This window comes from Sorex fumeus, unplaced genomic scaffold, assembly GCF_029834395.1.
Source record: "Sorex fumeus unplaced genomic scaffold, SorFum_2.1 ptg000229l, whole genome shotgun sequence".
In the NCBI taxonomy this organism is placed as follows: domain Eukaryota; kingdom Metazoa; phylum Chordata; class Mammalia; order Eulipotyphla; family Soricidae; genus Sorex; species Sorex fumeus.
The window spans coordinates 117,099-133,419 of NW_026606286.1; the positions used below are offsets into that span (position 1 = coordinate 117,099).

General features: G+C 50.9%; 1 protein-coding gene across 1 annotated transcript in view; it reads left to right on the forward strand.

The window, feature by feature from the left end:
- The first annotated feature begins 4,466 nt into the window (after positions 1-4,466).
- Positions 4,467-16,321, forward strand: part of LOC130017881 (arylsulfatase H-like) — a 65,776-nt gene continuing 53,921 nt past the window's right edge. Inside the window, 1 exon segment of the mRNA XM_056108648.1 lies at positions 4,467-4,669. Within this exon segment, the coding sequence (XP_055964623.1) occupies positions 4,467-4,669 (203 nt within the window).

Here is a 16,321-nt window from a genome sequence, read left to right on the forward strand (position 1 = left end):
CTTCTCTCTCTCTCTCTCTCTCCCTCCCTCCCTCTCTCTCTTTCTTTCCTAAGTCCCGGCCTCAGGGGCCCGGGGCTTCCTTCAAGATGCAGTCTCCAAACTCTGCAAAAACAAACTAGAAGCCAAAAAAAAAAAAAAAAGGAGTGGGCTCTGGGTTGGGTTCCCCCCCAACTTTTTTGTTTGTTTGTTTTTGCAACATCGCTGTTGGAGTTCTGTGGGGGGAGGTCCAGCCTGCTTTGTCCCAGGGGGCCTTGAGAGGGTTTCTCCCACCTGCCCCCACCTGGGGCTATCCCCCAAGGTCAGAGTCCGTTGCTAGGGAGGTTGCCAGGGGGGTTGGGAGTGGGGAGGGGCTTCTTGGAAATTCCTTTCCTGGCCTTGGTTCCTGCTGGACCGTTTGTGGGGCGTTGGTGGGGGGGTGGGCGAGGTGGGAGTTTCAGCCGCCTCAGGGTCGGTTGCTGCCTCAGGTCAGGGTCTTCTCTGGCCTGAGTTTTCCTGTTTTCTGCAAGATTCGCCTTTGCAACTTCAAGACTGTCACAGTCATCGCCTGGGGTGTGTGTGTGTGTGTGTGTGGTGGGGGGGTTTTCCTTTATCTGCACGCCTGGGGGCAAGCAAAAAGCTTGTTGACTTTGGTCCAGGTTCATCCTTAAACCTCCGCCTGGCTTTGTTTGGATTTTTCCCGTTTCTGCAGAATTCCTTGGAGGCGTGGAGGACACAGAGAGCGGATAAAAAGATTCGGCCAACACTGATCTCGGCTGCAGAGAGTGCCGACGTCCTCCTTGCCTCATCATCACCCGTCTCGCCTGGCTCTCCGAGCGACCGATCGACCACCGGGACGACACCTGGCGCCCGACCTCGAGGTCTGAAGGGTGAGGACAGGGTGCGTGGGGGGTCCGGGAGGGATCGCGTTCTTCTGGGTCTGCCTGGACTCCCGGGAGCCAGACCCGGCGTCTGACCACGTGCATGGTTCTTTGTCAAGTTCACTGTTCATCGGGAAGTTCATTGTCCCAAAACATGATGCGTTATGTGGTCGTCCTAAGTTCTCGGACCGGAGGCAGCTGGTTGGTTGTTGAGGGGACCGGTGATTCGGAGCCTTGTCTGGAGGGTGCATAAGGACTGTGTCTCGCTTGAGCCCAGAAGCAGGCATCAGTTTGATTTGCAGTGACGGGCGCGGTTAGGGAACAGAGTTGCGTTGGGCGCAGCAGACCGGGGACTTCATCCCCGCTGACGAGACGGGCGCGTACAGTGTAATAACTGATGTCGGTGTGCCCCGTGGGTAGGTCATGTGAGGCGGGAAAAGAGAGAGACGGTCAGTTTCTCCCCGTCTGCCTCTGACACCCCGGGACCCAGCGTTAACTGGGTTCTTGTCTCGCCTCGCAGAAAGGAATTTCAGGAGTAGAGAAGCAGGGAGGTGAAACAGATTTTATTTGGAGGGTTTTTGAAGGAGTGGACAGGAGAGACGGAGAGAGACAGAGACACACAGAGAGAGACCCCGGGCTTCTCCAAGGGCGGAGAGAGCCCTACACAGCCCCCAGCATCAGTCAGGAATGCGTGAAAGTCCCCATCTCAGAGGGGAGATGCAGGTGACAGTTGTGCCCGGCCACGTGGGCACCAGCAGCACCTGGGCTCCGGCAGCCTCTGCTCCCTCCCTGCGTCCCAGGGGGCCTTGAGGGGGTGTCTCCCACCTGCCCCCACGGGGGGGGGGGGGGCTTCTCCCCAGGTCAGAGTCCGTTGCTAAGGAGGTTGCCAGAGGCGTTGGGAGTGGGGGTTGGGCCTCTTCGGGCTGAATCACTGAAGTTAATCAGATTAAGGGAGAAGTTGAAGGTATCCCGGAGGAATTTCCTTCATGGGGAAGGGCCCAGTCCCCTCAGGTCCCGCTGGGCAAGGTCTTATTACTGTATCCACAAAGTGGATCAGCGTTTTCCTCCTAGAAGTTTCCATTGCCCAGGGCCTTTTCCTATCTTATCTGCGTACATCAGTAACTACGGTCCTCATTCTTAATTTTTTTTTTTTAAGATTTTGCTCTTTGCTCTGCTTCAGTGATAACCATCACTTAGATAACATAAAATATAACTTATTTCTATATGAGCTGAGATTATTTCGTCCTTACTGTTGAATTCATAAGTATGAAAGAAGATGCAGAATACAGAATTTTAACTGTCAGGATAATAGGGTGGTAGATTGGTAGGGCGTTTGCCTTGAACGCGGCCGGCCCAGCCAAGCCTGGTTCGATTCCTCCGCCCCTCTCGGAGAGCCCGGCAAGCTACCGAGAGTATCTCGCCCGCACGGCAGAGCCTGGCAAGCTCCCCGTGACGTATTCGATATGCCAGACACAGTAACAAGTCTCACAATGGAGACGTTACTGGGACCACTCGAGCAAATCGATGAACAACGGGAGGACAGTGCTACATGAGGTAGTTGTAGACTTTTGTACTTGGGTTTCTGTCATACAATGATCCAGTACCCATCCCTCCACCGGTGCCCATTCTCCACCACCAATGAACCCAGTATCCCTCCCATCCCCCATCCCACCCTGCCTCTGGCAGGGCGTTCCCTTTTGTTCTCTCTCTCCTTTTGGGTGTTGTGGTTTGCAGTAGACTATTGAGTGGCCCTGGTTCTTTCTCAACCCAACGGCGAATCACGAGTCAGGACAGTCCTCCCCATCTGACCCTTCCAAGAAAAGATACCGAGATGCAACAGCTGTTGGGACCAGGCAGCACCCCTCAGTATTCAGGGAAACTGAGTCCAACCAGGAACGCAAACCACACACATGGAGATCTTATTATTTTTCAGCTAGCTGGGGCCAGGACGGCCTGTCTTCGCGGGTCGGAAAGGCAGAAGTAACTTCAGACATCCCAACAGCGTACTAGGGCGTACAAAAGCCATCATTCTCAGTCACAGGATCCATGAGAGTTATACATCAAGAAAACATTCCCTTGGGCTGGAGTGATAGCACAGCGGGGAGGGCGTTTGCCTTGCACGTAGCCGACTCAAGTTCGATTCCCAGGAATCCCATAGGGTCCCCTGAGCACCGCCAGGAGTGACTGAGTGCATGAGGCAGGAATAACCCCTGTGCATTGCCGGGTGTGACCGAAAAAAAAATTTTTTATACATCGGGATAGCAAAGCACTCCCATATATCAAGGAAGCATCTTAGCTAGACACAGGTTACTGGATAAGGGTGTATTCACTAATGGACCCTCGAACACCATTTGTGTGTAAGACACCGGGTGGTAATTTCAGCCAATTAGCTCTGTTGAGTCATATGTCCTTCATGGCTAGAGCTGCATCCTCCAATCTTTACAACCAGGGTGAGGTACGGTGAACCAGCTGCTTCTCACGCCCCCTCCCAGATAGACACAGAATCCCAAAGGCAGACCAAACCATGAGCCAAGGGCCAGAAAAGATTCAAAGGAAGAAAGGACAGGCATATATATTTACTAAGAGCCCCTGGTGCTCTATCTCTCCCCCACACACACACCGTATTACGGTGGTCTCAGGCTGCTTCTGGCAAAGGAAGGAACGAGGGTCAGTCTGGTTGATTCCAGTCTTGTCTCCATTCACTTCTCAGGAACCAGAGAGGCCATGACACCAGTTCTGCGGCTGAGCCGGAGGTGGTTGGTGGGCGTGTCTTCCATATACCTCACTTTTGGGCCGTTTAGTTTCTTGGTCTGGGAGAGCCCGGCAAGCTACCGAGAGTATTCGATATGCCAGACACAGTAACAACAAAGTCTCCAATGGAGACGTTACTGGGCCCGCTCGAGCAAATCGACGATCAACGGGAGGGCCTTTACCTTTACCTATACTTTCTTGGTAAACTTTGCCCCCAAGTTTTTGGGGTCTGGCCAAAGGCACAGCAGCAATTTTGGGGGTATCTGACGGTGCCATCAGGCTGCTGATGCACTTACCTCACAGGTACAGATGGACCTGCTGGTGGCACCATATACCCCCGTCCATTCACTCCCCAATCTCCTGTTTTCTTTCTCCCATACTCACCTTCCCACTGACTTCAATCCCCCTCCTGAGGGGTTGGGGGACCCATTATAACACTAGCACTGTCCTCCCATTGTTCACGATTTGCTCAAACAAGGCACCAGTAACGTCTCCATGGTGTGACTGTTTGGCATCTCGAATTCGCCACGGGGAGCTTGCCAGGCTCTGCCGGGTGTGCGGGATTCTCTCTTGGGAACTTGCCGGGCTCTCTGAGAGGGGCGGAGGAATCGAACCTGGGTCGGCCGCGTGCCAGGCAAGTGCCCTACCCGCTGTGCTATCACTGTGGCCACCGTGATGGGTATCACCAGATCCACCTAGACTCTTTGTGTGGTCGGAGAATGGACATCCCGATGTTAACACCTAACATGTATTCCAACAGAGACCTACCGAAAACCAGAATTCTACCGAGAAGAAGCCATCATGGTGATCACTGAAGTGGAGGGGAGAATGTTGAATCAGACCATGATCCCAGTTACGATGGGAGAAGACCGCCTGGGAACACTTCAAGGAGAGGAGGAGGACCTCTTTGAGATCTTGAGAGGGTTATTGGGCCAGCTGATGGCGTTGCTACTTGACTTGTATGAGGTCCGTTGCAGATTGTCTGCACTCGAGAATCAGTTCGGCCAAGTGATCGGGTTCTCTGGAGACAACGAGGAGCGTGTCAGTATTCTGTCGTCTTGGTGTCCAGCTCGACGCCACGAGGCAAAGTCGACCCGCACGCGGGTCTAGCTTCTAACATAGGGAACCTGTCTCTCTCAAGCCCTCCTCCCTCCTGGGAATCCAGCCTAAACTCATCCGAGTTCTCTACCGAATTTGACTGATCAACTGTCTCCGATCAAGTCCTCTCCACCGATTTAAGAAAAAAAAAGAAAAGAGAGAGGGAGGAAAAAAGTCATGTTAGGACATAGATGTGATCAATTTATAACACTTCTGTCAATGGTAGGGTTCAATGATCTCGACCCTCCAACAACAGTTGTGACTTTGATTCTAAAATCAATAGATGATGAGGTGGATTATGAGACGATAGATTTGGAATTTCTCTCCTCTCCTTAAGTATGATCGATCAACCTATGGTGTCTCCTAGTTCTGTGGTATCTCTTGAAAACTTGGCTGAATCTTGTAACTATCTCACGGTGATTCAATAAAATGTAAAAAAAAATTGCCTGAGGCGAATACCTTGATTTTTTTTTTTTTTCTTCCCTCCCCCATGACTGTCAGACTCAGGCGAAGGCAGTCTTCGAGAGTCTGCAATATGGAGCATTTAAATTTTGGTGGAAAGAGGGCGCTTGAAGACTTGGCTAGGGAAAAACTGTCAGGAAGTATATAAGATCTTGCTGAATCTAGTGCTTGAAAACTCACTGGGTCAGGGGGACACAGGGATCCCAGCTGGGTGGAAATGAAAGCCTTGCTGTGTGACTTTTGCACACTTTGCTGTGTCCTCTCTTCCTTGAGGGGTGGTCAACTCTGGACCCACTTGGGGGCTTACCCATGAAGAAGACCCCTTCCTCAGGGGACAGACGACCCTGATAACAGGTTAGACTGGTAGAGTCAGGACCTTGGTAAGGAGGATTGGGCACCTCCGACTTGGGGGGACTGGGAGGTCCCTCTCTGGGTCTGGTCGAGAATTCTCATCTGGGCAGAGAATAAAGGGGCTGGGGTCCTTGGAAATTCCACTGCTGGAAGTCCTGGGAGACATCCCTGACATCAGGAGTGTGTGTGTGTGTGTGTGTGTGTGTCTTGGTGTCAATCTGTTTCACGGATGGAGTGATCTGTTTTCTGTTTAATCTGTCCCCTTTCTGGTGACTCCGTGCAAGTCTGTCTCACTCACTGGTGGAGAGTCTGTTTATTATTTTCTGTTTAATTTTTCCCTTTTCTTGGATCACTGTGGGTCAGGCCCAGTTGACCCCAAAATCTGCCCTCTTAACTAGTTTTGACCATGCAGTGAAGAAATCCCAAGCGAAAAGGAGGTAGCCTGTGGAAAGTCTGTCTGCCCTGGAGGTAGGTATGCTCCCTTGGAAATCTCTAGAAGGGATGGGGGAGGAATGTGATAACCCTTGTGTGAATGTGTGTGTATAAGCACCCCGTTAAGTCCTCCCCGATAAGCGTGATTTTGAAATTATACGCTACTCCCTCTAAGTCACAGAGCTCTAAGTCACAAGAGTGGGCTGCCTGCAATTCCACGGAGGACGAAACAGTCAAGGTGGCACTGGTACAAATACCGGCCGCAAGTCACAACGCTGAACCTTTAGGGCTAAGTTCTCCACCCACCGGGCAAGCGAGATGATTTAGGGAAACTAAGGCCAATTGGCTTCCAGGCAGAAATCCTTTCCCCAACCAGTCTCAAATCAGCTAGGGGGTCAACTGATGTTCGGGTCCAGGCAAAGTAGGGCAGAAGAAAAAAAAAAGTAACAGAAACCAGAGAATGGCAAGGAAGTAAGGCCGGCTAGCTAAGAAAGGCCAAGTTTTGCCAAGGGACCATCGTTTTTTCATACGTCATCGTTTTTCCTGTATTTATTTCCTGTATTTCACTCAGGAAATTCTACATTGCTACCCAAAGATTCAACTTCAGGTTGCTTATTAAAACGTCACGGAGGGGCGTCCGACGAGGTAGTTTAAATAAGAAGCATCTTGTTTAACGTAACACCACGTGGCCTGAGGATAATGAGAGATGTCCAGCGGGCGACAGTTTGCGTGATCGGACCATTTCACAGTTCAATCATTTTTGCAGGAAGTAAAAGTAACATGGGATTATCAGGGCTGGAGCAATAGCACAGCTGGTAGGGCGCCTGCCTTGCACGCGGCCGACCTGGGTTCGAGTCCCAGCCTCCTACAGGGTCCCCTGAGCACCTCCAGGGGTGATTCCTGAGTGCATGAGCCAGGAGGAAGCCCTGAGCATCGCCGGGTGTGACCATCCCCCCCCCCCCCAAAAAAAAAAACTGGGATTATCGAAGCAGTTCATTGTCTGGTTTGTCTGTTAAGAGCCAGGTTTGATGAGATCAGAAGTAGAAATATTCTTAGACCTGGGCAGAGTATGCAGCCCAGCAATTTGAAAGGCTTAAGTGGTTTTGGAACTCGTTAGACCAGTTTTTTTTGTTGTTGTTGTTTTTGCTTTTTGGGTAACACCCAGCCCAAGCTAGGGGTCCCTCCTGGCTCTGCAGTCAGGAATCACTCCTGGCGGTGCTTGGGGGACCCTAGGGGATGCTGGGAATCGAACCCGGGTCGGCCGCGTGCCAGGCAAACGCCCTCCCCGCTGGGCTATTGCTCCAGTCCTGGAATTTTTAAGAATAATGTATGAGTGATAAAATTTCCCCTTCCTGTCAGTTTGCAGTTATCACTGTGTCATTTCTTTTGATCACTGTGTCATTATTTTTTTTCCTTTTTGGGTCCCACCCGGCGATGCCCAGGGGTCCCTCCTGGCTCTGCACTGAGGAGTTACTCCTGGCAGTGCTCGGGGGACCCTAGGGGATGCTGGGAATCGGACCCGGGTCGGCCGCGTGCCAGGCAAACGCCCTCCCCGCTGGGCTATTGCTCCAGTCCTGGAATTTTTAAGAATAATGTATGAGTGATAAAATTTCCCCTTCCTGTCAGTTTGCAGTTATCACTGTGTCATTTCTTTTGATCACTGTGTCATTATTTTTTTTCCTTTTTGGGTCCCACCCGGCGATGCCCAGGGGTCCCTCCTGGCTCTGCACTCAGGAATCCCTCCTGGCAGTTGCTCGGGGGACCCTAGGGGATGCTGGGAATCGGACCCGGGTCGGCCGCGTGCCAGGCAAACGCCCTCCCCGCTGGGCTATTGCTCCGGTCCCCTAGACCAGGTTTAAACAAAAGGTTTCTCCTAGGAATGTTGAGCCTACGCAGAAATTCTCAATTTGGACCTTACTGCCTGGCACGCGGCCGACCCGGGTTCGATTCCCAGCATCCCATAGGGTCCCCTGAGCACCGCCAGGAGGGATTCCTGAGTGCAGAGCCAGGAGGGACCCCTATGCATCGCCGGGTGGGACCCAAAAAGCCAAGAAAAAAAAATAATAATCACAGAATAAAGTTTTCTCATGTTTTTATGAGAAATGGCAGCTCAAGTGTTTTCTTACGCTTATATCAGAGTTTGCTTCCAAGGATCTCTTTCTGAATCTGAAAGCATGTGTGTATTTTTTTTTAATGTAGGAAATAATGCAATTTATTCAGCCATTGATTAGGCTGATTGAATCGGGCATGAACTCCACCTTATTTGTCTTTTTCCTTTTGTATAATTTTATTTATGGAATCACCGTGAGAGCAGTTACAAAGCTCTCGGGTTTAAGTCTCGGTCATACAATGAAACACCCGTCCCTTCACCAGTGCCCATTTCCCACCCCCAATAACCCCAGGATACCCCCATCCCAGACCCTCCCCCTACCTGTGGGGCAGATGATTTCCACATTACTCTCTCTCTACTTTGATCACATTTGATATTTCGACACCAGACCCACCTTTATAATTTGGGATTTTACCCCAACACTCAGATCTTCCGAAAAGGCAACAGTAGACAATTTGTTCTCTACTGCTGGTTATGAATAACACACATGATACATGTTATTTGTAACATATTTTGTGATACATGTTATTCGTAACATATTTTGGATGTTTGTATTCTTGTGGAATTGTTAAAAATATCTGGTGTAGAGAGCCCATGATCTGAAATAACTAAGGTACAAGAACTATTGAAATTAAGTCAGAAAAAGGTCTTCTCAAAGCTCTTATGCCGTGATGTCAATGTACATATTTGTATCTGCCTTGGATCAGAATATTTCACCTAGAAAATCTTGGGAGTTGAAATATTTATGATACCCGAAAACAGGTTCAAAGACTAATGGTTTAGTTGAAACATGAGTTTCTAGAGTTATGAAATCGGTTGCAAAACTTATTTTAAGTGTTTTATTTGATCGCTGAGGACTTTCGGTACCGAAAATATCTGGAAAAAAAAAAAACAAAACAGCTAAGAACAGCCCCTTTGACTCTAATAGTTTCTGAGAATGGAGAATTTCATGGAAAATAACTAGTCAACTTTTCTTTTTCTTTCTTTCTTTTTTTTTTTTTTTTTTTTGCTTTTTGGGTCACACCCGGCGATGCACAGGGGTTCCTCCTGGCTCTGCACTCAGGAATGACTCCCGGCCGTGCTCAGGGGCCCATATGGGATGCTGGGAATCGAACCCGGGTCAGCCGTGTGCAAGGCAAACGCCCTCCCCGCAGTGCTATCGCTCCAGCCCGACCCGAGTTCGATTCCTCGGCCCCTCTCAGAGAGCCTGGCAAGCTACCGAGAGTATCTCGCCCGCACGGCAGAGCCTGGCAAGCTCCCCGTGACGTATTCGAGATGCCAGACACAGTAACAACAAAGTCTCCAATGGAGACGTTACTGGGCCCGCTCGAGCAAATCGATGAGCCACGGGAGGACCGTGACCGCCTCTTAGTTAATTTCTAAGGTAAAGTGAACTTTTTTGCCCAGTGAATATATGTTGTAAAATCTTTAATTCGTGAGCATTTTTAAGGCTCTTTTTTTTTTTAATTATCTATAGAACTGATCTCGTGCTTTGGAAAGGGCATTGCAGGGTACAGTTTCGTCAGGTTCAGTGAGAGGGTTGGAAACTTGGGTCTAACCTTGGGAGATCAGGTTCTCCTAATGTAGATGTAGGTCTTACGTCAGAAAGACAATGGATGGAGTACTCATCAGTGGGGAAAAAGGAAAGGAATCCTGTTAGAGTGAAGACGGTTTCGAAACGAGACGAAAGAAAGTTGCAGGACAGAAGGAACGTTACGGAGTGCGTCGATGGTTTGAGGTTGTGTTTTAAGGAAAGGAACTGATCCAACCGTATTGTTACAAGAAACTCTTTAAATTGCATCTGCAGAGCTGTTCTGGGACCTTTTTTGGTAGGCGCGGTGGAAAGGATATTGGAAAGATTGCCCGGACTCCTGTTACAGTGCTCTTGGATCATTGGATTCTTCAAAAGGTTGCAGGGAATCAAGCGTTTTTCAACACAGGAGGAAATGAATTAGACAGGTTAAACGGGACACTGGACTCCTGGTACGGTGCTCTTAGGTAATTGGATTCTTCAAAAGGTTGCAGGGAATCAAGGGTTTTTCAACACAGGAGGAAATGAATTAGACAGGTTAAACGGGATACTGGACTCCTGGTACAGTGCTCTTAGGTAATTGGAGTCTTCAAAAGGTTGCAGGGAATCGAGCGTTTTTCAACACAGGAGGAAATGAATTAGACAGGTTAAACGGGATACCGGACTCCTGGTACAGTGCTCTTAGGTAACTGGATTCTTCAAAAGGTTGCAGGGAATCAAGCGTTTTTCAACACAGGAGGAAATGAATTAGACAGGTTAAACGGGACACCGGACTCCTGGTACAGTGCTCTTAGGTAATTGGATTCTTCAAAAGGTTGCAGGGAATCAAGCGTTTTTCAACACAGGAGGACATGAATTAGGTTCAACGGGACTCTGGACTCCTGGTACAGTGCTCGTAGAGAATGGGAAGGCAAGGTTTAAACCTGACGCTAACTTGTATGCTTGAGCGCTACAGACTTTCGCTTCTTTTGACTGGGACCCACAGCAAACGGGGGTATTGCATCTCATTGTGAGTAGAGTGGAAGGCTTGATTTTTCTCTTCTTCTGTTTACCTTCAGTGGGGTTTTGATGCTTCATGGCGCCATGTCGGTTTGCATAAATCCAGACAAAAGTCTTTTCTGAAATAGGGTCTGTCTACCCCTCATGCAGACAGCAAAACCGGTTATGGGACCCCCCCAAGCCCTCTTCCAGGGACACAGTGAAAGGATCGGTCTCAATAACAGGAGCAGGGACTTAACAGGTGCTGTTCCAAGCACCCTACGAACCTCAGGGGGACCCTGGAGGCAGGCGAGCTCCAGGGAAGACTGGGAATCATCTCTGCTATGGAGAACGAGGAATCTGGGAATTTGCCGTGACTGACTCAACGTGGACCTGAGAACCCTTGGGAATCGGGATCTCCCAGTCCCGCAGGAGGGCTGGGATGAATTTCGTTCTGCCAGGACACGGCTCAGGAAAGGGAGGCCCAAGGCCACCTCCAGGTCATCGTGGGACCTGACTTTCGCATCTCATGGCCGGGCCTGGGCGACTAACTCTGATGTACTAGGTAACAAATTATTATTATTATTAGTATTATTTTTTTTGCTTTTTGGGTCACACCCGGCGATGCTCAGGGGTTCCTCCCGGCTCTGCATTCAGGAATGACTCCTGGCGGTGCTCGGGGGACCCTAGGGGATGCTGGGAATCGAACCCGGGTCGGCCGCGTGCCAGGCCAATGCCCTCCCCACTGGGCTATCGCTTCAGCCCCATCTCCCTCCCTCCCTCCCTCCCTCCCTTTCCTTCCTTTCCTTCCTTCCTCCCCTTCCCTCCTTCCTTCCCTCCTTTCTTCCTCCCTCCCTCCCTCCCTCCCTCCCTTCCTTCCTTCCTTCCTTCCTTCCTTCCTTCCTTCTTTCCTTCCTTCCCTTCTTCCATCCATCTATCCACCTACTTAACTTCCTTCCTTCCTTCCTTCCTTCCTTCCCTCCCTTCCTTCTTTCCTTCCTTCCCTTCTTCCATCCATCTATCCACCTACTTAACTTCCTTCCTTCCTTCCTTCCTTCCTTCCCTCCCTTCCTTCTTTCCTTCCTTCCCTTCTTCCATCCATCTATCCACCTACTTAACTTCCTTCCTTCCTTCCTTCCTTCCTTCCTTCCTTCCTTCCTTCCTTCCCTCCCTTCCTTCTTTCCTTCCTTCCCTTCTTCCATCCATCTATCCACCTACTTAACTTCCTTCCTTCCTTCCTTCCTTCCTGCCTTCCTTCCTTCCTCCCTCCCTCCGTCCCTCCCTCCCTCCCTCCGTTCCTTCTTTCCTCTTTCTTTCTCTCTTTCTTTCTTTTTGGGGTCCCACCCGGTGATGCTCAGGGCTTCCTCCCGGCTCTGCATTCAGGAATGACACCTGGCGGTGCTCGGGGGACCCTAGGGGATGCTGGGAATCGAACCCGGGTCGGCCGCGTGCCAGGCCAATGCCCTCCCTGCTGTGCTGTCGCTCCAGCCCCTGTAACTGGCTTTTTGTGAGAATCAGATTCTGCTTCCACAGAGGTGACCGAACAGATGGATTCTAATCCGGGTTCAAAAGGTGCCCACGTTGGGTGATTCAGATTCAGCACGGTCACGGTCACTGTCCTCCCGTTGTTCGTCGATTTGCTCGAGCCGGCCCAGTAACGTCTCCATTGGAGACTTTGTTGTGACTGTGTTTGGCATCTCGAAGACGTCACGGGGAGCTTGACAGGCTCTGCCGTGCGGGTGAGATACTCTCGGGAGCTTGCCGGGCTCTCCGAGAAGGGGGGAGGAATCGAACCCGGGCCGGCCCAGCTGGCCATGTACAAGGCAAACGCCCTACCCGAACAGAGATTTTTTATTTTTAACCAGCTCTCAATTGTTCCATCATGGGATTAACAATTTAGACAATATCTCCTCTAAGCCAGGACACTCTGCGGAAGGTAACAGGTGGGCACTGGAATGAGGTTTCCAGAGAGAAGTGGAAAATTATTGACCGTTAGACTAATAATAATAATGAACTGTCCTCCCGTTGTACATCGATCTTCTCAAGCGGGCCGAAAATCCCAATTGCCTACTGTGAGTGCAAACCCCCTTTACAGAGGAACTCTGATCCCTTTAAAGTTCTTTTGGATCGAGGGTCCGGAGTGATTGCACAGCAGGGAAGGGCATTTGCCTTGCACGCTGCTGACCTGGGTAGACCCGGGTTCGATTCCCAGCATCCCATAGGGTCCCCTGAGCACCGCCAGGGGTAATTCCTGAGTGCAGAGCCAGGAGGGACCCCTGTGCATCGCCAGGTGTGACCCAAAAACAAAAAAAAAAAAAAGAAAGAAAAGAGAGAGAAAGAAAGGAAAGGAAAGGAAGGAAGGAGGGAGGGAGGGAGGGAGGGAGGGAGGGAAGGAAGGAAGGAAGGAAGGAAGGAAGGAAGGAAGGAGGGAAGGAGGGAAGGAAGGAAGGGAGGAAGGAAGGAAGGGGAAGGAAGGAAGGAAGGAAGAGAGGAAGGAAGGAAGGCAGGAAGGAAGGAAGGAAGGAGGGAAGGAGGGAAGGAAGGAAGGGAGGAAGGAAGGAAGGGGAAGGAAGGAGGGAAGGAGGGAAGGAAGGAAGGGGAAGGAAGGAAGGAAGGAAGGAAGGAGGGAAGGAGGGAAGGAAGGAAGGGAGGAAGGAAGGAAGGGGAAGGAAGGAAGGAAGGAAGGAAGGAAGGGGAGGAAGGAAGGAAGGAAGAGAGGAAGGAAGGAAGGAAGAGAGGAAGGAAGGAAGGGAGGAAGAGAGGAAGGAAGGAAGGGGAAGGAAGGAAGGAAGGAAGGAAGGAGGGAAGGAGGGAAGGAAGGAAGGAAGGAAGGAAGGAAGGAAGGAAGGGAGGGAGGAAGGAAGGGAGGGAGGGAGGAAGGAAGGAAGGAAGGAAGGAAGGAAGGAAGGAAGGAAGAGAGGAAGGAAGGGAGGGAGGAAGGAAGGAGGGAAGGAAGGAAGGAAGGAAGGAAGGAAGGAAGGAAGGAGGGAAGGAGGGAAGGAAGGAAGGGGAAGGAAGGAAGGAAGGAAGGAAGGGGAAGGAAGGAAGGAAGGAAGGAAGGAAGGAAGGAAGGAAGGAAGGAAGGAAGGAAGGAAGGAAGGAGAGGCTGGAGCGATAACCCAGCAGGGAGGGCGTTTGCCTTGCATGCAGCGAAACCGGGTTCGATTCCCAGCATCCCATAGGGTCCCCCTGAGCACCGCCAGGGGTAAATCCTGAGCGCAGAGCCAGGAGTAACTCCTGTGCATTGCCGGGAGTGACCCAAAAAGAAAAAAAAAATAAAATTCTTTTGGATCAAGGGGCTGGAGCGATAGCACAGCGGGGAGGGCGTTTGCCTTGCACGTGGCTGACCAGGGTTCAGTTCCCGGCATCCCATATGGTCCCTGGAGCACCGCCAGGAGGGATTCCTGAGTGCATGAGCCAGGAGGAACCCCTGAGCATTGCCAGGTGTGACCCAAAAAAGTATTTTATATATATATATATCATGATCACGACCATCCTGTTGTTCGTCGATTGCCTCAAGCAGGCCCCAGTAACGTCTCCTTCGTCCTAGCCCTGAGATTTTTTAAAAAAGTGCCACATTCAAGGCTCTTTCAGGATTAGGAGAATGAGACCCGTCATTGTTACTGGTATTTGGCATATTGGGGACACCACGGGGAGTTTGCCAGACTCTGCCGTGTGGGCAGGCTACATTCGGTAGCCTGCCAGGTTGTATAAAGGCCCTCCCGTTGATCGTCGATTTGCTCGAGCGGGCCCAGTAACGTCTCCATCGTGAGACTTGTTGTGACTGTGTTTGGCATCTCGAATATGTCACCGGGAGCTTGCCAGATTCTGCCGTGCGGGCGAGTTACTCTCGGTAGCTTGCCGGGCTCTCCGAGAGGGGCGGAGGAATCGAACTCGGGTCGGCCATGTGGGCTGCGTGCAAGGCAAACGCCCTACCGCTGTGCTATCGCTCCAGCCCCACACACCAGATAAGACTGAAGAAAATGGCTGAAAGGAACCAGGGGAAGGACATCGGTTTTTGTTCTGTTGAAGCCCACGGTTTGATACTAGATGCATTGATACGGAGATAAGTAGCCTTAGCCGTGATCTGTGCCAGTTATGACCCATGCTGGGACCCGCGTTCATTCAGGGACCCACTGAACCTATGGTCTTGCATGTGAGCCCTTCCAGCTTTGCCAATTCCTCCCCCACCGAATTGTGTTTGAACGGTAAAGATTGTCCTACAAGGAATATTGTTATAAGAACATATAAGAAAAGAACAACTTGTCACCCTGATCCCATCAACCCTGAGACCCCCCTAGGACTTCTTTTGCTCCTGACCTTGGGCGTCTGCATTCTGGATAAGTTTGTGTCTTTTTTTTTTCCTTTTTGGTCTTTTTAGGTCACACCCAGCGATGCTCAGGGGTCACTCCTGGCTCGTGCACTCAGGAATTATTCCTGGCAATGCTTGGGGGACCATATTGGATGCCCCGGGGATCGAACCCGTGTCGGCCACATGCAAGGCAAACGCTCTACCCACTGTGCTATCGCTCCGGCCCCCAGTTGGTGTTTTTTGTTAAAAGTAGAATAAACATGGTACAGTTGATGGTCCTCACAAGGAAGCTTTGTAGCTGAATAAAAACGGGGGCGGGAAAAGAATGATAATAAAATAACAAAATAAAATCAATATTCTGACTTTAAAAAAAGGAATGTGGGGCTGGAGCGATAGCACAGAGGTAGGGCGTTTGCCTTGCACGCAGCCAGCCTGGCCGAGCCGGGTTCGATTCCTCCGCCCCTCTCGGAGAGCCCGGCCAGCGCCCGAGAGGATCTCGCCCGCACGGCAGAGCCTGGCAAGCTCCCCGTGACGTATTCGATATGCCAGACACAGTAACAACAAAGTCTCCAGTGGGGACGTTACTGGGCCCCCTCGAGCAAATCGATGAACAACGGGAGGAGAGTGCGACAGTCCTAATATGGAGTTCAAGCCCAATTTAATGGACTTAAACAATGGCTGAATAAGTAGCGGTACGCCTACATTATTTAAAAAAAAAATGAGGGCTGGAGAGATAACACAGCGGGTAGGGAGTTTGCCTTGCACGCGGCCGACCAGGGTTCGATTCCCAGCATCCCATAGGGTCCCCTGAGCACCGCCAGGAGTGATTCCTGAGTGCAGTAACCAGGAGGAACCCCTGTGCATATCCGGGTGTGACCCAAAAAGCAAAAAAAAAAACAAAAAACAAAAAAAAATGAAAGTATAAGGTCTTGCTGAATCTAGTGCCCCGGGTCCTTATTGAAAAGCGGCTGTATCAGTGATGGAGGCAGGGAGATAGATAGGGAAAGGATTAACAAAGTTTCTTGGAAGAAGGGGCTGGAGCGATAGCACAGCGGGTAGGGCGTTCGCCTTACACGCAGCCAACATGGCCGACCCGAGTTCGATTCCTCCGCCCCTCTCGGAGAGCCCGGCAAGCTCCCCGTGACGTATTCGATGTGCCAGACACAGTAACAACAAAGTCTCCAATGGAGACGTTACTGGGCCCGCTCGAGCAAATCGACGATCAACGGGAGGGCCTTTACCTTTACCTTTTACCTTGGAAGAAGAATTCTAGGACTGACCCACCTGGTAGACACAGAAAACAAAGACCTGATAAGACCTTCGGCGGACCCTGAGGATATAGGCTCCTCCCCGTGAAGTTCCTCAAACGCTGGGACCTCTCCCTTAACCCGATTAAAAGGTGATCCAGCCCAAAGGAGACCCTCCCCACTCCCATCCTC